Source organism: Podarcis tiliguerta, assembly GCF_965153285.1.
Source record: "Podarcis tiliguerta genome assembly, chromosome: 12".
Taxonomy (NCBI): Eukaryota; Metazoa; Chordata; class Lepidosauria; order Squamata; family Lacertidae; genus Podarcis; species Podarcis tiliguerta.
The window spans coordinates 25,586,065-25,608,249 of record NC_139545.1 but is presented as its reverse complement, the minus strand read 5'-3'; the positions used below and the strand labels follow the sequence as shown (position 1 = coordinate 25,608,249).

The following is a 22,185-nucleotide window of genomic DNA, read 5'->3' as shown; positions in this document are numbered from 1 at the left end:
CACACTCACTTTACTAATACAGGGAGTGAGACACCAGAGCTTAATTCTTCAATTCTTTTTCCATGTGCTGAATTTCAGTGACTCCAGATTGTCCACCGTTATAGGGAAGATGCTGTTGGATCTCTCTCCAGACTCATATGTTGTGCACACCGCTACCCCAACTCTAAATCTAAGGGTTGGTTCCAGTCTAATTTAGCTGAAATTGATGGGACTTAAAGAGCAGGTAACCTAGGTTGGATCTAATACCAAGATTTCAGGAAATACTACTTGTTAATTCCTTGCAAGAAACTTAACATATCTAACCAACTGTATTAAATGCTGAAACACTGCACTGGTAGAATTTAAATTTATTTAGAGAAGCAAAATAATAGTTTTGAAATCCATAGTACCAAACAGAACCTGCTTAACCATAATTTTATTTCCATATAGAACTGCTGAGAACAGATCAAATATTTTCTACGCCCAGTAAATTAGGCCTGTCCTGATTATGGGGCAAACATAAGAACATTTTCCAGTCAATTTAATATTAACCAAATTTCAAATGTCATCCATATTAGCACTGTGATTATATTAAACACATGCCAAGGTGAAATTTGTAGTATACGAGAATTTTGTTTTTTTAAAGACTTCCCTCCAATGTTTTTTATTATTATTAAATCACTGCATTGAGAAAATGAGTGAAAATGCTCTGGTTTAAGAGCATGCACTGACTTGGGCTATAACTGAAGATACAGAACAACACTTTCTTCCTCAAAAGTAATAGGCAGAAAGATGAACAGTTCATTAAAATAGTAGATTTCTACTGAAACACAACATGCAGGGCTTTAACACACTTCTGTTTTCCTTCCCCATTACGTTCAACAAAAATCCACTTGCTTTAAAAAAAAATTCACAAAACGTATTACCACTTTGGGTTTCCTATTTAGTTTTCGCTTAAAGATATTTAAGTACATAAAGCTACAACAATTACACCTGGAGTATTACAATAAGAAGAGATGGAAAACTGGTATTTCAACTGAAAATACATATATTCTAAATGAACCAAGGACCTTTTAATAGGGTTTCAGATAACTGCAGGGGATCTATAGGGAAAGCGAAGTTCAGAACTTGCTGTTTAAAAATTGTATTTGCAACTGTGACTAGCTTCTCTTCTTCAATAGCGCCCTGAAAGAAAGAAGAGAGAACACTGTAACCATCAGTTCATAATTCCATATTCATTTGTTTCTCCTTCCACCCAGTATCAGTGCATTCCCCTTCTGTTACACTTCATTTTGCTAAAAACAACTTCTACTAGATATAAATGATTTACTTAGGGTGGTAATGCTATGGTCCCTGTGAAGGTGCTGCATGCACTATAGGATTTTGTGGATCCCTGTCTGCAAGCGGAGAGGGAGATCCACAGACGAACAGGAGCTCTGAACATGGTATCCTCGCTACTGTCTAATCACTAGAGGATATCCACAAGGCAAATTGGAAGGACTGTGGGGTTTTTTTTGGGGGGGGGGGGGAGCCTGGCAGTGCTTTGATTTGATGTTTCTTCTGCTGTAACCGCTCTGGTGAGACTGCTGTTATACTTACTTGGGCTGTAGGAACGGGATCTTGACCGTGATCTGTAACGACTATAGTAAGGTGAAGGTGATCGCCTCCTTTGAAGAAAGTGTACAAATACATTTGTTAGCAGTGGCTCTAGTACATGTGGTGTTATGTACTATTCAAGAGTTTAAAAAATATTGTCAAATGATCTGTACAGCATACACATTTTAACCAAGTGGAAGAACCAAGCTTCATTTGCATGGTTTCTTTCTCCCCCACAGCATATTGGACAAATTTAAGGACACCTATTTGTAGGTAGTATTCCACAGTGATTTAAGGTGCTGATTAATATGGAAACATTGTTTTTACAAACCATAAGACATTAACAGATTAAGAACACACACACACACACACACACACACACACACACACACACGTCTGTATGTTTAAGCTCTCCTAAGTATCTACTGTTATACCTGACCAAATGTAAGGCAGACTAATTTCTGGGTACCATACTCATATGGGCATGATATTTTCACCCTCAAACATGCTCCTGCAGCTGCAACAAATAGTCGTTTCTTGTGCCAAAGAAGCCTGGAGTTGAAAGGTACTACAAAGATAATCTAGTCCTCCTCAACCCCGTCATTTCAACCCCATCATATGGCACACTAAGTTGTAATACTACATAAACACAACTTGCTATCCAAGCTCCCTGGTTAGAAGAGATGTTGGATAAGTTTGATTTTCAGAGAGATGTAACTAGACTGGTGTGAAAAAAACATATATGATTACAACATGCTACTGTAAACTGTTGACCATAGGTTAGCTTTTATATGGAATAGTTTTAATTCCCTGTTTTATCAGGTACATTTTTTTTTGTTTTCTCGGTTCTAAGATGTTTGACTTATTTTACTTGGCTGATTTGGCTTTAATTATTTCATTTCAAAATATTTATTGTTATATGCTTTGAGACTACTGCAGAGTTTGTAAAACAGGCTAAACGTGCTTTAATAAATTGGAAAGCAGTTATATGGATGCAATAATCTTATTTGCAACAAACCATAAATCACTATACAAACTATAGATCACTATATGAACTAACAGAATTTTTGAAGACTATAAACTTATCTCAAAATTTCTATCCCTAGGAGCTACTTGAGGGCTAAAATTAGTGGGGCCCACCAGTCACAAAATGGTAGTGGAAGGATGGAGCCAGCAATTAAATGATGGATGGATGAACCCAGAGATTAGCACAATTGCCTGGCAATTACAGACATTTTCTATTGACATTTAACCCTTCTTTAGAAACAGCTCAATCCTGTGCCAGAGCAATCTTCTTGCAGCAGGGAGCTCAAGTACTGACATGACTTTGGATCAGCAAATTCTGCTTAAAGCAGGGAGGGTAAGTGAAGGCAGCTTTTAATATTCCTATCCCAGCCCCCCATGTTTCATCCGTTTTCTGTGTTCCTTTCACATTAACTTCCTCTTCCTAAAACAGCTACCCACTCTTATCCCTTTCCCTAGTTTATTACTACTTTTGAAATACAAACCTTTCATCTAGTTTGCCAGCAAACCAAACAGGAATAAAGGGGGGACTGGTATGTGTGTCCAGAAGACAAAGCAGCACAGGGACCAGAAGGCTCTACAGCAACCCAAGGCTTCTCCTTTTCTTCTTGCTCAGTCTCCTTGTCCCTTTAGACCTGGCATAGGCAAACTCCGGCCCGCCAGATGTTTTGAGACTACAATTCCCATCATCCCTGACTACTGGCCCTGTTAGCTACAGGTGATGGGAGTTGTAGGCCAAAAACACCTGGAGGGCCGGAGTTTGCCTATGCCTGCTTTAGAACCCATCTTTCCCATTCACTCTCCCCTCACACTCAGTGGGCCACACGATCCCTTTCTTCTTTTACCTTCTTCTCCAACTTTGCATACCACAGCCTCACTCTGTAACCAGCTCCTGCCCATGTGTCTGCCTATGCCTATGCAATGTTCATGCTTGTGACAAAGATTTCCTCTGAGTCTTTTCATTTAAATCGGAATGCATACCTGTAACGGTAATCATATTCTTCGTATCTGTCATAGCCTCGGTCATATCCTCTGTCGTAATAGGAATCACGGCGACGGCCAGCTCCTCCACCTCCTCCTCCTCCGCCACCACCTCCACTACTTTTTTGGGAGGGAAGACAAGATGCATTATGCAAAATATTAGGATTTCTCTTATTTCAAGAAAAAAACCCACATTTTTAACATTTAAACTTGCAGCTCGCAGGGTTTCCCATTCAAGGTATTACTCGGGTCCACAGACTGGCTTAAGCTACAGGATTAGATAGCTCTTTAGACCATTCAATGGGCAGAGTTCACATTTAAAAAGTTATCCAGAACTGTCTGCCTTTAATTGTATTTGTAATTATTGTTCACAGTGCATTGTAATGCATGCTACTCGGCAACAGTGAGTTATGAGGTGGCATGAAAATAATGACAATAAGTTTAAAGAACATGAAACAAATGGATTTTCAAAAGGAATTTCTTGAGTAAGACAGAGATTAGCCTATGAAGAGACAGAACTATTGCATTTATTGACAACATAGTTTCTTATGAATCACAGACTCTAAAATGCAGTTCTTCTGATTAAGCCAGGAAAACTCCTTACTGGGTTGGCCTGCCCATGTAGATTCCAGGGGTGGGCGTGTGTGCTCTCTTTGTGATAGAATAATCCACCCGGATTCTCCTGCCATCCAGCTCCATTCCATTTGCATGTTCCATTGCCTGCAAAGAAGGCATATACTTTAGTTCCGGTAATGAGAAATTAGTGCTTATTCTCATTAAGCAAAATCAGCTTGTCTTTAGTTATTAGTATCCTGCTAATCAGTGGACTGTCTTTTCTCTAGCAGAGAGAATTAAAATGTCTCCACTGACTTGGGGCATTAAAGTTAGTGAAATAGGATCCCTTTTAAAGCCAGCACCCTGCTAAGAAGCTGATGCATTCCTGACACTTTGCCTTTAAAGCTCCCAAAAAAGGTAAACAGGGAGCCATTTCCCTTGAAGCAAAGGGACCGCACACTAGTATGGCTTCCTGCAGAGTGCACATGGCTGGGTTACTACTGCTGTTCAGCTGCCATTTCATGCTTTCTGTCTCCTGCCATCTCACTTACAAGGACCTATTCCAGCAGAGCTTAGTAAAATGGCAGGTTCAGCCTATACGACTTCCTAATTACTCACTCACCACACGGCAGTTCACTCAAACAATGCATTAAGGAACTGACTCCACATCAGGCTCTATCTCCAACGCACTCTCATGGTTGTTATATGCTTTGCCTCAATTAACAATGGGTTTTTAGCTCTATTCTTAAATCATGCAAATTAGACAGCGTCAATAATGGACAATGATATAATGAGGATTTATTAAATTTCTATACCACCTGTCATCTGAAGATCACAGGGCAGTTCACAATATAAAAACACTAAAATACATTCAAAGAAAAATATTACCCCTATTTTATTATTAATAATCCATGAGCAAATTTACATAAATCCTGTTAAAAGGTTTGACCCTTGCTCCCTTTTGTGTGTGTGGTTGTGGTGGAGAATCTTGGTTGCTCCATGTCTGTTGATGCAAATATTTTCTTTTTTTTCTTTTCTTTGCTTAATATGGACTGGAGAAAATATATGGCACTGCTTTTCCACAAATGCTTATGGAAGTACTAGCAAAGGCTCTACAGCAACTGTCATGCTTGCAGTTGTTAAAAAATGTCACAGTATGCCCTTCTGTGAGCAGGCAACCCCTTCTTTGGACAAAATGGTAGCTTTTGACCCAACCTAAACATTACAGTTGTACCTGAGAAGTCGAACAGAATCCGAAAACCAAAGTGTGGCTTCTGATTGGCTGCAGAAAGCTCCTTCAGCCAATCAGAAGCCGCAGAAGCCTCGTCAGATATTTGGCTTCCAAAAAAATGTTCGAAAACCGGAACACTCACTTCAGGTTTTTGATTGTATTACATTCTTGGCACTGGATTTTTGTTTAGAAAAAAAGGCTTATTCATAATTTAGGGCCTAAACTAGGGGAAAATCAAGTTCCACATGGTTACTGTTTACATTGTAAGAAATTAAAAATAAAAACTAGAACATTCTACACTTCCATTCAGTACTTCGAATGTGATTAAATGTGGACTATATCGCCACCTAGTGATTTCTTTCTATCACTGAAACACAGAAAGCACTATTTTAAAGAATCTTCTCTTGCCAAAAGGTCCACACTACAAAAACAAATGAAATTCCTGAATCAAAGCATCATAGATTATAGCACTAGTCATACGAATATATAGTTACTCCAAGACAACTTGGAAAATGCTATTATGCAAAGTAACACCAACAAAGACTACCATTCAAATTTCATACTTTTATCAAACGGCTTCACATAAGTAGTGACACATCATCAACATAGTCTCCGGAATCAAACAGACCCAAATGACATAGCATAGTTGTTGTTTCTTAAAAAAGCCTGAAGTACATCCTCCCCCTCATGAATGAGGCACAACCAAGTAGATTTAAGAATTACAGTAACCAGCAGATCAAATTTCATATTATATATGACTGCGTACTTTAAACACAAGGAAACATTCTAAGTCAAAATTATGTATTACAGGAGCCACACGATTTGATTAAAACTATATTACTACTATGCTGATTTGAAGCTAAAATAAATTGAAATTTAAGTTTTAATGCCAGTTTATTTTTCAGAAGCTTATGCTTCTCCTCTCTCAAATGCAGTTTTTTCAAATGCCTAGTTTGAAATCCTGGTTAGTGTTTACATTTATCAGGTATAACCCTACAGTGTGCTTAAGAGGAAATTTACATACAAGTGGGCACAGAGTGTACACTCTCACAGTCTTCATTTAGTCTTGATTATTATTAGCAATTAGGAGGTAGGTCTGCACTGGACAACTGTGGCGGATTCACAGATTTATACAGTACTATTACAACATTTTTTTAAAAAGAGAGAGAGAGAGTGTTGAATTGCCTTTCAATATATGCTTATGTTCTACCTTGACCCCAAGGCTTGTGTGACTCCTCCAGGCCTCTCAAATGACCTGGAAGTCTCCAGAGAATCTCAACTCTGTGGGGAAACCTCTACAGCCTCATAATCGCTGGTAAACTTTGCAACCTTCCCAACTTAATAAATTTACCTCTTTAGAATCATCTATTCTTTCAAAGTAAACAAAAGCAAATCCTCTTGATCGTCCAGTTCGTTGATCATAAACCACATTGACACCGCTCAAAGGTCCGTAACGAGAGAAGACTTCACGAAGATCCCTCTCAGTAGTATACAAACTGAGGCCAAACACGCCAAGGCATGTATTAGGATCTGGATTAGCCTAAAAAATGAACCAAATTCAAGTATCAAAGCATGTCTAGAACAGTGCCAGTTGCACACTTACTCATTCTTTCACTGACATAGGCAGCAAGGTATTTTAGATAACTGCACATTCTGAGTAACACAAGAAGGGAAAGGAAGATCTATTATGCCTACTCCACCACTGGATCCAATTCTCATAATGAAAGAGGATTCAGAAGGTCTCGCTTCATTATGCTGACTAGGGGGAGGGGCAGATTGGCTGCAGAGAGAGTACAGCAAACTGGCTGGACTTACTACAGAGCAGCTAATCCTACAGAGGTTTGACAATATACTGGCTAGAGGGTTTCTAATGCAGTTATGGCAAGATGCAGGGGTAGCCAACATGGTGCACTCCAGATGTTTTGGGCTACAAGATTATATTGCAGGGGTAGCCAACATGGGGTTCTCCAGATGTTTTGAACTTACAACTTCTATCAGCCCCAGTCGGCATGACCAAAGCTTAGGGATGATAGAAACTGCAGCCCACAACATGCAAAGGGCATGTTTGCTGCAAACAAGAGAATTACTTCTTTGAAATCTGACCAAAATGCTGCATTCTGTTCGTGTCATGATGGTTTAGTCTTTTACAGCTTAAAAAATGTATTTACCATCTAGTGATGGGCAGATGGAATGATATAGCATTCTGGTTTCATGTTTCAGACATTTGCCTGCAATTCTCCTTTCTGTTCAAGAACAACTTCCTTGAAGCAGCCAAACAGGTCTTGTTAATTTCCTCAGTGTCTTATTGCAAAAGAGGGAACATTTAATCAGCCATACAATGGAAACCTACCTGCTTTGTACCACCTGCACATGTGCTCCAAAACTCTCCAAGGAGAGTAGAAAGGATCTCAAGTTCCTTTCCCACTCCTAAAATCAGATCAGTTTAACAAATGGAGCCTTAAAAGGTAAAAGGTAAATGTACCCCTGCCCGTACGGGACAGTCTTGTCAGACTCTAGGGTTGTGCGCCCATCTCACTCAAAAGGCCGGGGCCAGCGCTGTCCGGAGACACTTCCGAGCCACGTGGCCAGCGTGACGAAGCTGCTCTGGCGAGCCAGAGCCGCACATGGAAACGCCGTTTACCTTCCCACTAGTAAGCGGTCCCTATTTATCTACTTGCACCCGGGAGTGCTTTCAAACTGCTAGGTTGGCAGGTGCTGGGACCGAACAACGGGAGCTCACCCCGCCGCGGGGATTCGAACTGCCAACCTTTCGATCGGCAAGCCTAGGCGCTGAGGCTTTTACCCACAGCGCCACCCGCGTCCCAAGCCTTAAGAGCCTTAAGATGTTGTAATTCCATAATTTTAAAATCTATAATCATTTCTATATACAGTATAGGAAATATAGAAACACCTGTCTTTTGGCTTGCAGGATCTTTTTTTTTTTTTTTTTTGCCAGAGCCAGCAGGCAAAATGGTGGCTTGGAATGGGAGTGAGTTACAAAGACTCCTGCATCCCATAATGCCTCAATATTTACATAAATAATTTTAATGTAAAGACAGAGTCCAACGCCCATAATTACCAGAGGGGTTTTGCCAATTTCAGCTGCTTCCACCAAACCTCAATTTCAAAAGGGAAGGCGGGGCCAAAAATAACCACTGAGATTGCCTGACCACTTGAAGTCAATCAACTGTTGATCATGATATGCCTCTGACATATAACTTTCCCTAAACTGGCACAAGATAGATGCAAGAAATTGTATTTGTGATTCCTGCTGGTGGGGGCTGATAGGAGTTGTAGTCCAAAACATCTGTAAGACACCATGCTGGGGACAGCTGATCTAGTCTACCCAAATATCTTCATACCAGCAAGGATTTAAATCTCATTTCCCACGCCCAACTGTAAATCTTTTGAAAGCTATTAGATTTCAAAATTGTCTGTTCTTGTAAAGTACTACACACCTCTCGGGTTTGGGTTGGGGGGGGGCTCCTCCCATAAAGCCACCAGTTCTGTCCACCACCAGACCCCCCGCCCCTTAAGAGAAAATCAGGGTGCTCCTCTCCCCTACACTTCCTTGTTTGGGAAAGTACTGTGGGGTATTCATACTGCTGGTTGCTAGGGTAAACGCTAATAGACCTGACAAGCAGAAAATGCCAAGGCTCCTCTTATTCTTGACCGCAGAAACCTGCAAGCTGTGGATGTTATGCCTAATCAACAAAAATAAATTAGTTAAATGGATTAGCTTTTCTTATACATATATTCATAGTGAGATTTAAAATAATTTCCCTACAAGCTTACACTACATACTCTGCTGCCAGTGTGCCTTCTTCGGTTAGACATTGGAGAGTGACTGCGGCTCCTTCGACGCCGGTACTCTGGAGTGTATGATCTGCTTCGTGATCGCCTTCTATGAGAATGGGATCTAGAGCGAGTGTAACGCCTGTGAGAATGCCTTCTTGACCTGGACCTTCAAATGAGACATTTTATTTGTTATATGAAAACAACTGTGAAGCACCATAGAAATATTGAAGCTTTCATAAATTCATGCATTATTATATATATATATGCTCCTGAAAGCATATCAAAGTAAGTTTCTGGCACAGTTTTAAAATATCAAGTATTTTAAAATAAACGTTTTGTAAAATGTAAATAACATTTTCAACCTTTATCTGTTCCAGGGGCTCCCAAACTTCCCCCCACAAGGACCACATGAAAATTGATTAGGGTCTTGGTGGACCACTCAATTATTTTTCTGCATTTTGTAGCAACTGTATTGTGCTGTGCTAGATGGTATATGATTTAACTGTACTGACCGCTTCATTATTTCTTTCATTGCATTTTATTGTATTACAATTTGAATTTCTTAACTACTTGTGCAGGTCATGGTAAGTCACACGTTTCTCAATCACTCCTGTTTTGCTTGGTCTGTCGTGGAACCAAGTTAAATCACGAGTAGAAGCTAAAGGAGAACAAAACCAGCCTTGTGGTTTGTTTCTCTTGGTTCCAGGCAGAATGAAGCAAAGCAGGAGTGGCTGTGCAGTGTGCACACATGTTTCTCATTCACAGGATGCCATGGTTTATTTCTTAGGTGATTTATTGTTGTGTGAAAATCAAGCCATTGTATGGAATGCCGGTTTATGGAAGCTTCACTGTCACTGGGGACAGAAAGGAGATAGCTTTTCTTACATTTTAGGATCTGATTTGTCTTATGTTTTGTCTTATGTGATGGTAATCTACAAACTGTTCTCCAGTTAGAGGCACAAAGCCTTGTGACATCAGAAAGGAGAATTTTCATATCTCCTATAGCTATCAGGGTACATTTTCAGAGCACTTCCATGGTGGAAAATTTTCAGAGCACTTCCACAGTGTAGTTGGTGCTGCAACTAGGCCATGAGGAGGTACAACAACCTCACTGTGGAGAAGGGTTGTAGCTGCATGGCACAGGAAAAGCTTCACATGCCAAAGGTTCAGTTTCAAACTCCAGCATCTCCCGCTAGGGCTGTCTGAAGCTCTGGGTGGTGACAAGCAGCGAGTGTACACAGTATTGAGTGAGATGGACAAGCGGTCTACTGTATAAGGGAGCTTCCTATAATTCTATGCTACTCTGAGGAGCAGTTCAACCTTGCTAAAGAACAAGGTCTGACGTTTTAAAATAATCCATATAAAATATTCTTAAAAAGTACAACTCAAAATCTCTTCCATGAAACCCCTCAATACCTTGAAGGCCCAAAATAAGTAAGTTTTATGCAAAGACAGAATGTATAACAACAGACACATACCTGGATTTTGATCTTGATCGAGAGCGTGACTCAGAATGTTTAGAAGCTCTTGATGGGCTACGCGATCCTGACCTGCTCTCAGATTTTACACGAGCAGGACTCCCAGCTGGAGATTTTGACTGGGAGCGCGACTCCTAACAAAAAAAGCAGTATTACAAATGGTAGTGGTTGCACAAATGCCTACCTTCTTATATTAAAGTAACTATATTTTATTGATTGTGCCTGAAAAACAAATGGTTAGGCAATACCCTCCAGGACAAACTTCTGTTTAACCCACTGTTAACTTTGCGTGATTTCCTCAAATAGTTCCCTACTCGAACCGGATGACCAATGCTCTATTAACTAAGTAATCATGCAAATTCATCTACAACTTGATCATACAGACACTGGAACATAAACCATACATTTACTTAACCTAGGACCCATTCATTCTTCCAGATTCTTTTAATTCTACTTCACTCTTGCTTTCTACTTTTCTTCATTCTTCATTGAGTTTTTCATTTTTCATACTTCGTGTATTCTTCCCCAATTCAAACAATTCATTATAGCCTTAAAAATATTCAAGTGCTTCTATCTGACCAATCTTCTGTTCAATTTTTTCCCCCATTCAATTTTAATTTTCTGATCTTTAACACTTTTCATTAGCCTTCTTTTATCTTGATTTATCTTCCACATTCTTGGAAAAAACTCTTCCATTTCTTCACGAACATTAACCTTAATGGAAAAAGAACATTTAGTATATTTAAGCATGTGGGGATTATAAAACTCTGCTGGAGTTTCAGACTTTTAACTACCAAAATTGAATAGCCAGCAGGTAAAGTGCAAATAACTAATTTATAAAAGCATTTTTTCAAAAAAAATCTTTTAACTGGTGTAATCATATAGGCTCTAAAAATGAGTCCACTGATTTCCTTGCAACATTTCCCAAATGTTCTAAATCTATCCTGCTCCTTTTCTAACTTTAATCTCGTTCAATTCCATATGATACACACAGACTTCAGTGTTACCTTAAATACTAGGATTGCCTGAAGTTAAAAAATGTCAAGCAAAACTGGTAGGCCAGATTTCAAAGAGCTACACTAGATGCAAACAGGGAGTTAGACATGCCTAATATAATGCCCAGCTCCCCATCACCCCAGGCCACATCACAAACTTTTAAACTCCCAGCTTCAAGAAGTTTAACATGCAGCTTGGGGAGCAGTGTTCATGACAGACAAGTACCAAGTCCAACTAGCTGCAGTTCTTGGGATTCAGGCCACAGATGTGGCAATGATCTGAATATTCCAAAATACATTTTTTCCTAAACCTAACCATTCTATCCAAAACCTACAAAATATGTGCATAGTAGGGAAGAAACAAAGCCAATTTAAGGATCTTCTTCAGTAACAACTTAAATCAACTTCGGTAGTGGCTGCCATGTGAAGTTACCTATAGAACTGAGACTGTTATTCTGTATTCCTTGTCAGAACAGATGAATCAAACAAGCAATACAGGAAAATAAGATATTTGAATAAGCACACTCAAATGAGGTGACTGGGCAAACAGGGAAACTAAAAGAACAGATCAAGAATTTTATGGAAAGATGTCGCATATTTGAATTTGAATCTTCATTGTACATATCATGAACATTAAGATAAATCAAAACTGTGCCCTCCTTTTCTCATTTGCACAGCAATCTGTACTGCTCTGTCTAGCTTATTCCCTTTTTAGCCAATTAAAACTGCTTATTGCATTTATTTTGCCAAATGTCATTTTGTCTTATAGTTCTTACTGTTTTGTTTCTCATTAAAGATGCCATTTTATCATTTGATTTCAGACCTGTTTTCCCATACTTATGTCATATTGAAGAGTGAAGTAGTGAATTTTTCAGAAGGGAATCTGCATACTCGTGGTAGTCTAAACATGCACAATTTAACAGCACCATTACTTTCCCCGAGTTGACCAAAATACCATATTGTGGAGCTGTGTCTAATTGTCAAAACAAGACAATGTTCTTTAAAAAAACATTAGGAGGAATGGGTAAGAAAGACAGGGAAATTGATGGTGGAAAAATGCTTAACCAAAGAAAATATTAAATATGAAAGGGGGCAGGGTGCCTCGTTTTTCATGCTTGCCCATATAAAAAATAAAAAAGCCCACTTCATTGACTAAGTTTCTAACCCAAACTTCCCATCAGCAAACTTCCACAAGAATCAATTAGTAAAGAAGGAATATACTGTGCAGTGCCAGCTTAACACTCTCACAAGGTGGCAACAAAAATATAACTCATAATAATTTTTTTCATATATGAAATTGTTTCACACTGGCAAGGCAATCTTAGGCATGCCTACTCAAAAGTAAGCCCCATGGAGTAGTAATTCGATAGGAATTATCCACAGGTAAGTGAGTAAAGGATAACAGCCTAAATTAAGGTGCTAAGAGAAGACTTAATAGTCAGAGCCCAACTACTGTTGATTAAGCTTTCTTTCTGTTGCCTTCAGATAACTATGTTCATAACGTAAAAGTGTCAAGAATGCAGGACAAACTTTCTGAGCAGAATCAAAGGTATCAACCCTTTAGACTAGCATTTATTCACATGTTTAACTTACACCCAACCATAGGGGAGCCGTGACTGAATCTTGAGGTGGTCATTTCGTCATCTGCAACCATGGATCTCTTCCTGGCAGCTACTTGCCCAATCCAATCACAACTTGAGACTCTTTCCCAGAGCTCTCTGTGCAGAGGACTCAGACAAGAGGTCAGGAAAACCACAAATAATCACTAGGTCCACCAAAATTTGTGACTCTTAATATTCAAAATGTAAATAGGTATATATGAAGGTGGGAGAAAGCTAACTTCTTTATCTAGTGTGTGATGACTGGGATGGTTTGGGACCCAATATAAACAAATCTACAGGACAATGCTATACATATTGACACAGAAGCAAGTACCACCAAATTCAATAAGACTTACTCCTGAGTGTGCAGCCTTAAGAGTCTTGTGAGAAACAACCATTCAACTTTGAAGACTGCCATAAACAAAGCGGAATGGAAGGTACCACTGATATTGTAGATAAACAACTAAGTTTTGTATTATATGATGCGTGGGATATATGAACCACCCAGAGATATTTGGATGAAGGGCAGAATACAAATTTAATAAATAAATAAATAATAAAATAAACTATTTTTTAAAAGGATTTGTCAAATGAGCCCTTTCAAATACAATGATACTGTTATATAACATTGATAAATGTATACAAATAAGAATCTAAAAATAGTTAATTTTATTTTGCTGATACCTTCGACAAGACGGGACAATAAAGTTTCTCAAGCACTTTAAAATGGGCCTAAAGAGTCGCAAGAGTAAATCAATTAAAAGGTGTGATCAATTGAAAAAAAATATCTTCAATTACAGTTCCCCTCATGACAACAGGGGTATCTTTTTACCAGTCTAAACCCTAGTGCGGGGGGGGGGGGTTTGCTATGCCCTGGCAAGTCCAAGACCTAGGTCCAAATTCCTAATGAGCCACATAATTTCTGTGCTCACCATCATTCAACCTAACAAGGTTGTTGAGAGGTTGAATAAGAGAAGATGAATAGAACTGGCATTGTAAAGCAGTTTTACACCAGAGTGCTATAGAAATAGAAGTTTTACAGCTAGCAATAAAAGCTCAATAAAGCTAATTAAGATACCATCAACTCCAAATAAAACCAGTATGCTCAGGGGGCACTCGGTGAAGAAGGGCAATGATCTGGTTCACAGGCAATTCTGTCTGCACAGAAAGTACTTCCAGTATCCTCAAAGAGCACCAATTCAGGAACCCCATGTTCCCTAGAGTTGAGAGCACTCCAAAGTTTGTACAAAAATTTATTGGGGAAAAGCTAAAAAAACTCTGTGCAATCTTCCCCCAAAAAACCTCAACAACTCTGGGCACTTCTCTCCTACAAAAAAATTCTGGGCAATCAACCCACCCCACGCACGCTCCTCCCTTCAATGACAATGGGTAGATCACTGCCAGTTTTGAATGGGTAGATCACTGCCAGTTTTTTTTATACTGGGAATAGATCACAGTCTCTTGGGAGTTGGCCAAACCTGCCTTAAGCTATAGAAAAGGAGATCAGACGAATTCATGAAAGTGCGAGATTCTGCAGCCTAGTGACTATAAACACAGCATGGTATCTGCTCTGGTCCTTGGGGAACCAATATACCATGCTGTTTTTATAGTGCAGAAGACAACTCTATCTTTTGTGGAGACATTTTTCCGCCTCTGAGGCCAGGCTGGGGTTCCTACTGTAAGCAGCTGTGCTGAACCTGGCTTGGAGGACAGCTGATTGCCCATCAGCTTGCCCTATGGGCTGCTCCCCATGGCCCTGCACTGGTCCCTGCTGCCACGGGAAAGCGAAAACTTCCAAGGACCACATGCTGGGATTGTTTCCACACACTCTCTCAGACAACCCTATCTTCCATCCAGACTAGCAAAAGGATTATCAAAGCTCAAGGACAAATTTTGGCCAGGCAAAACCACTCAAGGATAGTGAAAAGCAGAAATGATGAGGAGTGAGGCCTGGAAGTGAATCTTAGAGGCCAAACAGAGAGGTTTGGAGGGCCAGATTTGGCCCCCAGGGCCCACGATTCCCCACTGCTGCTTTACATCAACATTCCAACATGGAACACACATTCTGAGTCCATTTCTGAATGTATGTTTAGAACCCAATAGCTCAAAGGCATAACTGGAAGTAGCACCAATGTAATATAGGTAACACTTGAATTGTTTGCCTTTGTTATGTTAAAAGCATGGACAGGATAAACACACCAGTGCAGCTTAGAAATATAGTTCCCTTAAATGTCATCCAAAGCTGAGAATTCAGCCCTAGAATTTCTTCTAAGCATTCATGTTTAGCCTTGAAATGTTTAGAAACAATAAAGGAGGGCACTGCTTTCATTACTAAATAATCAGAGCAAAGGCCTAAACTTCTAGGATTAGGGTTAACAGCCCTCCAAGGCCCAAGAGTGTGGTTGCTAGACAGGCTCCCATGTTAGAATCTAAAAGGGGTTCAGACATTACATGGCAGTGTTTTTGAACACTACAATAAACATAAGCAATTATAATACAGATCTAACATACAGCCTGACAAAAATCTTTTAAAAAATTATTAGAAGTCTGCATCTATGTTTTTTAGGTATGGTCCAACCATAGGACTGCCAATATTTTGTTAAATCCCCAAGCATCAAACATCCAATCACCTGCAATTTCCAAATACTTTATGCAACTATTTAGGATTAAGAAAATATAGAATTAACTTTGAACGACTCAAGTTGTCAAGTATTTATTGGAAACAGTAGTAGCGTTTAGTCCTGCTTAAAAATGCACTTCTACAACTGAAGCCTTTAAGTAATTGTCAGGTTGGCATGTTTTTTGTTTTGTTTTTGTTTTGGCTGTCTCTGAGAAACACTAGCCCAATGAGTTATCTTTCTCAAATGTATTCAGTCATCTGCCTTTTCCTACAAAAACTACTAATATAAGAGCAAGCATGCTCTGGTACAGAACTAGTGCATTTAACATACAAAATTGCCCTGAGCCAAGCCCCAACTCTAATGCAGATATAGAATGATAAAACTGGCTCCAGGAAGGCAGGCAAGGAATGAGCTAAGCGAAGAAGAAGAAGAAGAAGAAGAAGAAGAAGAAGAAGAAGAAGAAGAACCAGAACCAACACAGGTATAGCAAAGTATTTGTGGGCTCATTTACAAGCTATTTAAAATTTTCTTTTGAGCACCAAGTGTTTTATCATCAAACCCATTATCAGTACTGAGCACCAAAGCACTGAAAACCAAACAGATACACTCTACGTATCCCAAATGACTACAAAGCATTCTGTAATAGAACACCACTTTTGATGCAGCAGTTTGCTTTAAATTGTGCATATCTGTTCTAAGTGTAGTGAACTAGTTGAACACAGATACTCTGCCCTGCTAACTTTCTACAGAGCTATGTGGCTTTATATATTTAACACACACTCATCATCACAGGTTAAACATGTTATTTTATTTTGTGCACATTCAAAACTAATTTTGAATGCACAAAGAATGCAAGGTATTTTCTTGGAATGTTCAATCAGCATTAAATACTACCGCTCAGGTTTTAGAGCTCCAGGCCAGTTAAAGTGAAAGCTCGGGTGCTAGCTGGCAACTTTTCACTTCATATAATGAGAGAATACGCAGAATGCTTTGATCAAATCACCACAGCTGGAATTAGGGTACATATAGACAAGGCTGGCCCACCCGAGGCAAGGTGAAATGACTGCCTCATGTGGCAAACTTCACTGGGGTAGCAGATCCCCATGTCAATCTCCCTTCACCTTGTTTCTGATGTAGATTTTCCCTCACCCCTTCTTCCCTGGTGGGGATCTGCCTCTGGTGGCAAAATATATTAGGCTAGCCCTGCATATAGATATAAATGGTTCTAGATAGGGTGGTCTAGACCATGAAAGATTTATAAGGCAAGCACAGGAACTCTGAATTGGGCACAGAAGTTTACAGGCTAAAAGTGGACACCCCTGCTTTTAAAAACAGAGCAGTGGAGAAGTGGAGCTGGTAAAAAGTGTTCCTGGACTATCACTACCTGCTTATCCATAAACAAAGCATTCCAAAAAAACAGAACTAGCATTCTCTCTATGGTAAAAAATGGATATGGAAACAAATAGTGTGCTTTTCCTGTTAAGACATGTTGTATGCACACATGCGTGAATGTGTTAAATATAGCATAATAGACAGTACAGTACTGCAGAGTTAGTCGTGCAGTGAATCTGCGTCCAGCTACTTTACTACCCCCTCCCTGCCAAAGACTTAGGTGGTGGTAGTGGGTGATCCCATGTCTTCCTTGGCCTAATTTCATTTTGTTTTGTCTTAGCCACCATACATTGGTTCAACACTGATAGTCACTCCTGGATGCTTACATAAGAGAACAGAGATGGATGTGATCAGCATATTGATATGGCAGGCCCTATCCCCACAGCACTAAGCGAGTCTTCCAAATATCCTCATGCTGAATGTAGCCAATTTAAAAAACAACATGGAATCATTCTGACCAACAGCCCAGACATTATGACTAAAAGTTCAAACTGGAATTGAATAATGGAATGACCTTAAAGGTGCTGAGAGGTCCAAAAAAAGTTTCTCCCTGTTCATCTCCAAGTATAGATCATTCACCGAGTGTAACTAATGCTGTTCCAGTCCCACATCCAGCCCAGCCTGACCATAATTGCTAAGGGTCAAATAAATGTATTCCACCCAAGAATGGCTGGAATTGTTCGGCTTACAACACTCACCCAAACCTCCCTATTGCTACTTTTCAGATTTATGTGGGAAATTGTGAGTTGCAAGCTGTGCCAAAGACACATATTTCAGAATCAAGAAATTCCCTCATACTTTTTTATACTGGAGGGCAGGGGAAAGGGAGGGAGTCTCTCAAGCTGCTGTATAGTGGTAGATAAACACTAGTATAAAACACCCTGATAAATCAAGCTAAGATAATGCACTTTCCCCAGGCATGAATCCCAATGCCATTACTAAATAATGCCTCCAATTCATTTGAGAGAGGATTCACACCTCTCCTTCAGAAAGCTTCCGAGGGGTCAATCGAAGGATTTCCTAAACATATATAACAATAATAAATAACAAAACAGCGCGGGTGAAGCACAGGCGCGGGCTTTGGATCAAACCGTTGAGTTACTAACAACAAACCTAAACAGAGCAAAATGTCTGCCGCCACCCCAGACACAACAAATATTGATTCTGGCTTTCCTTGTTTAAACTAGAAGTCGTACTGGAGATACAAGAAGGCTGCCTAGGAGGACGCTGACCTTCAACCGCAGAGTAGGAACCCTGACCTAAAGCTGGGTCGCTACAGAACCACCGTCATAGCAATGTATCAGGAAAAGAATTATTAAGAAGTAGGTCCCCAATTGCATGTGTGGGCTAAAGGTGGGTCTTCGGTCTGAAAAGATTGAGCCGGAGGGAAAACAGCCTTTTCTGCCTAAGAAAGAAGAAGATCGCCTCGGTCCTCACGCGCCGGATTTCCTGATCTACACGAGGCGTTGAGATCCCTCCCTACCAAACAAATCCTAACTTCGCTCAGGATTTGGCGGAAAGCAAGAAAACGGGGTTGGTTTTGCAGTTTTAAAAATAATATATAGAGAGATTCATCGGGTTCTAGCGATAACGGCAGAGCTCAGAACTAGAAACTGGGAAGGGGGTGGGCTAGGAATCAGGAGAAAGCGTAACCGGAATCCCAGGATCACGTTTTTTGGGGTTTTGTTTTGTTTTTTAAGACTAAAGATCCCGGTTGAGAAATGGGAGGGCGGGAAAGCTAGGCCCGGAACAGAAACCGCGAAAACGGCCCCCGCGGGCGTCAGCGCGGCCCCCACCTCAGGCGAAGGAAACCATTTTGGAGGAACAACGGCGCTCTCCTCCGGGTGGCTCCGCCCCGCTCCGCGCCCGGCTGGGAGGCTCCGTTTCCCCCGCGTCTCGAGCGACTTCGTGCCCTCGGGGCCAGGCCAGGCCTCCGACACCTCGGCCTGGACAGAGAAGCGCTCACTACTCACCCTCCCCTCGAAGTTGTTCTCCTCCACGTCACTCATGGCGGCGCTTTCCTCCCAACCCGGCAGGCGGATGAAACGAGCGGGAACCCGGGCGAGGAGCGCTTGAGCGCCACGACCTTTTCCTGAGGCTGTCTCCTCAGTCAACCAGCTACCCTCTTGTGGCGGCGGAGGCGGCGGCAGCGGCAGTAGCAGCAGCAGCAGCGCAAAATGGCGCCTCGCTCCGTAAGGTCTGCGCCCGACACTGCGCGAGGGGGCGGAGCTACCGAATGCCCCGCCCCATAGGCCACAATGGAGGCGACGCCGCCGTCAAGAGCAAAGCGGGAGGCGGGAGGAGTGGCGCAAGCGCAGTGGAGTCCACGCAGCCCCTCCTGTTTAGGCCGTTGCTAGGCTGACGTTGTAGTGATTACAGTTCCTTTAGGTCTATAGTTAACAGCTGTTTTGTTTCTGGGTTCAAAGCCTTGGCTTCCTTCTCCTCTGGATCTGTGGAGGAATATGAACATGGAATGTGGCTCCTGCCTGCTCCCTTGCCCTGTAGGGCTTGTAATAAAGGATGTACTATATATTATAGGATTTCCACAGCATCTACATTGGGAGCAAAGGCAGCTGACTCTAGGCTGGACTAACTCCTGTGTAAGATCAGGCAAGATCCCCACGCAACATTATCTCCAGGTGTCCATTCCTTCTCTATACACTGTAGCTGCTAAACCAATAGATACTGCCGGCGATCCCTTTAGCTTTGAAGCTCCACAACACCCATTCTCTTTAAAGGGCATGACAGGTGCAACATAATTCCTATCCCACTTTTGTAATAACTCAGTTGTATAGTGTTGGAACTCCCTGCCTCTTGAGATCAAGCAGGTACCCGCCCAAAACATTCCTGTTTAGACAAGCATACCCAGATGCTTAGAAAGCTGAGGTAATTTTAATCGGTTTTAGTATTTTAACTTTAGTATATTTTAAAGTAGGGCTGTAAATTCTTCCTGAGTTTACTGTTTTTATTTTTTGTAACCCACTTTTAGGGATTTTTATTTGGGGGGGGGGTGCAATTAAGCTGTTTATAAATTTTGTAAGTCACAATAAATCAGTAATGATGTTCCAGCCATATTTGCCCTCAACTGCTCACTTCCATGTGAAGTCATGAGGTATAGCAGGGATGTCCAACTGGTTGATCTGGTCGATCGATCATGGGACCCTGATGGCCCCCCCAAAAAAGCTTGACAACTGTAGTCAATCCAATGGGTAGATCACTGCCAGTTTTTTTATAGTTGGAGTAGATCACAGTCTCTTGGAAGTTGGATGTGCCTAAGGTAGGGTAGTCATATTTTGAAAAGCAGAAAAGAGAACACTATGATGGCCGTTCAAAGCAAATGCAATTTGTTTCAAATTTAACCCCTGAAAAAGAGGATTTGTCTTAGAAAAAGAGGACACATGGCAACCCTAGATGGGCTCTGCCAACTGCATCAATTGCTGTTAACACCAGGGAGAGACCTCGTTTTTAAAGCCCTTTATATTTGTTTTAGAGTACGGTGGAGAAAGTGACTGAAGTGTGTAATGGGCAAATCAGAGGCTGTGCAATGACCTAGGACTAGGTACGTAATCTCCCCTGCCTACTCACCCACCACCTCTGCAATCCCTGTAACAGGCTTCAAAACAAAATTAAAAAATACCTTCCAGTAGCACCTTAGAGACCAACTACGTTTGTTATTGGTATGAGCTTTCATGTGCATGCACACTTCTTCAGATACCACAGGCCTATTCCGGTGTCTGGCATGCCCGCACATGTTGCCTTGTGAGCAGCATGCATTGCCCAAGCAGTCACAGTATGCTGGATTATATATACTTTTTTAAAAATTAGGAATCTTCTCTTTCCCATCCTCCTACACTCTTAAGACTGATACCAATGGAGACTTTATAAGTTTTAATACAAAACCATCACCTTTCTCCTCATTCCTCTTTGCTTAACATCCAGCCTCGTGATGAGTTCTGGACAAAAAAAGCTAGTCTACTATTTTGATTGGCCTAATTGCTTCACAAATTATGCATGCATGAGGGAAGTTTGGGTTTGGGTTTCTAAAATAGCAGCTCCCCAATGCCACCCAGCAAACTCCTTTTGTAAGTGAGAAGAGTTTCAAAAGCAGTTTGTGTTATATTATAGCGAGTGCTCTTCAGAGAGTGGGGGAAATTCCATTGGGATACGCCTAAAATAAAGCTGAAATCATATACATATTTAATTGGGTGTTAATTCAGTGGGACAGAATTGGATTGCAGTGTAAAACTGGATTCTGGACCGTTAGAATCCTAAGGTCTTATGTTAGCAAAAGAGGTGGTTATGTTAGCAAAAGGTCTTATGTTAGCAAAAGACTCACAATGAACTTGACGGAATTGGAGAACCAAATCCATTGCACCTGTCTCATATAACTGCTGCAGAGGATAAGATTAACTCTGCCCTTAGTCATAGCACAACCCAGCAGCACATTTATTGGCAACCTGGCGTGCTCTGGTCCATGGGGTCACGAAGAGTCGGACACGACTAAACAACTAAACAACAACAACAAATGATAACAAGATTATCAAGCAGACAGTGAGGCATAATAATTGGACAAATAGGCCAAATGACAGGACACAACGTGGGAGTCCTCTAGCTGACAAAAACTGCCAATATAATTACTATTCATGTAATATACTATTTATTTAAGTAAATTAGTATTTCTCGGTAAGGGGGGGGAAAAGCCTATTAGGCATTTAAAACGAAACTAGGCGTGGGTTGAAAGCAGAAATGCAAACTTTCGGATTGCAACGAGTAAAAACTTCTGATGAAACGTCAGGTCAGACATACACGGTCCATCATCACTGATGTTACTGATGTTTAGTTTTATATCCCAGACTTTCCCTCCGTATTCGGTGCTCCCCCCCCCCCCACCTTCCCCGAAGTAGCCGGAAGTGAAGTCCGCATGCGCCTCGACCG

General features: G+C 40.9%; 1 protein-coding gene across 4 annotated transcripts; it reads right to left on the bottom strand.

Moving 5' to 3' along the window:
* Positions 1 to 332: 332 nt before the first annotated feature.
* Positions 333 to 19,469, bottom strand: TRA2A (transformer 2 alpha homolog). 4 transcript variants are annotated; one of them, XM_083405179.1, is made up of 9 exons: positions 19,224 to 19,459; positions 11,046 to 11,355; positions 10,642 to 10,775; positions 9,170 to 9,329; positions 6,717 to 6,905; positions 4,184 to 4,299; positions 3,580 to 3,699; positions 1,579 to 1,646; positions 333 to 1,164 (listed from the first exon to the last, which is right to left on the bottom strand). In XM_083405179.1, the coding sequence occupies exons 4-9, from the start codon at positions 9,200 to 9,202 to the stop codon at positions 1,154 to 1,156; spliced, it is 537 nt and encodes a 178-aa protein (XP_083261305.1). In that variant the 5' UTR covers positions 9,203 to 9,329; positions 10,642 to 10,775; positions 11,046 to 11,355; positions 19,224 to 19,459; the 3' UTR covers positions 333 to 1,153. The 4 variants fall into 4 exon arrangements, with proteins under 4 accessions (XP_083261305.1, XP_083261306.1, XP_083261304.1 ...); XM_083405180.1 differs by having other exon boundaries at positions 11,057 to 11,355; XM_083405178.1 differs by lacking the exon at positions 11,046 to 11,355 and having other exon boundaries at positions 19,224 to 19,469.
* Between the last annotated feature and the right edge of the window lie 2,716 nt (positions 19,470 to 22,185).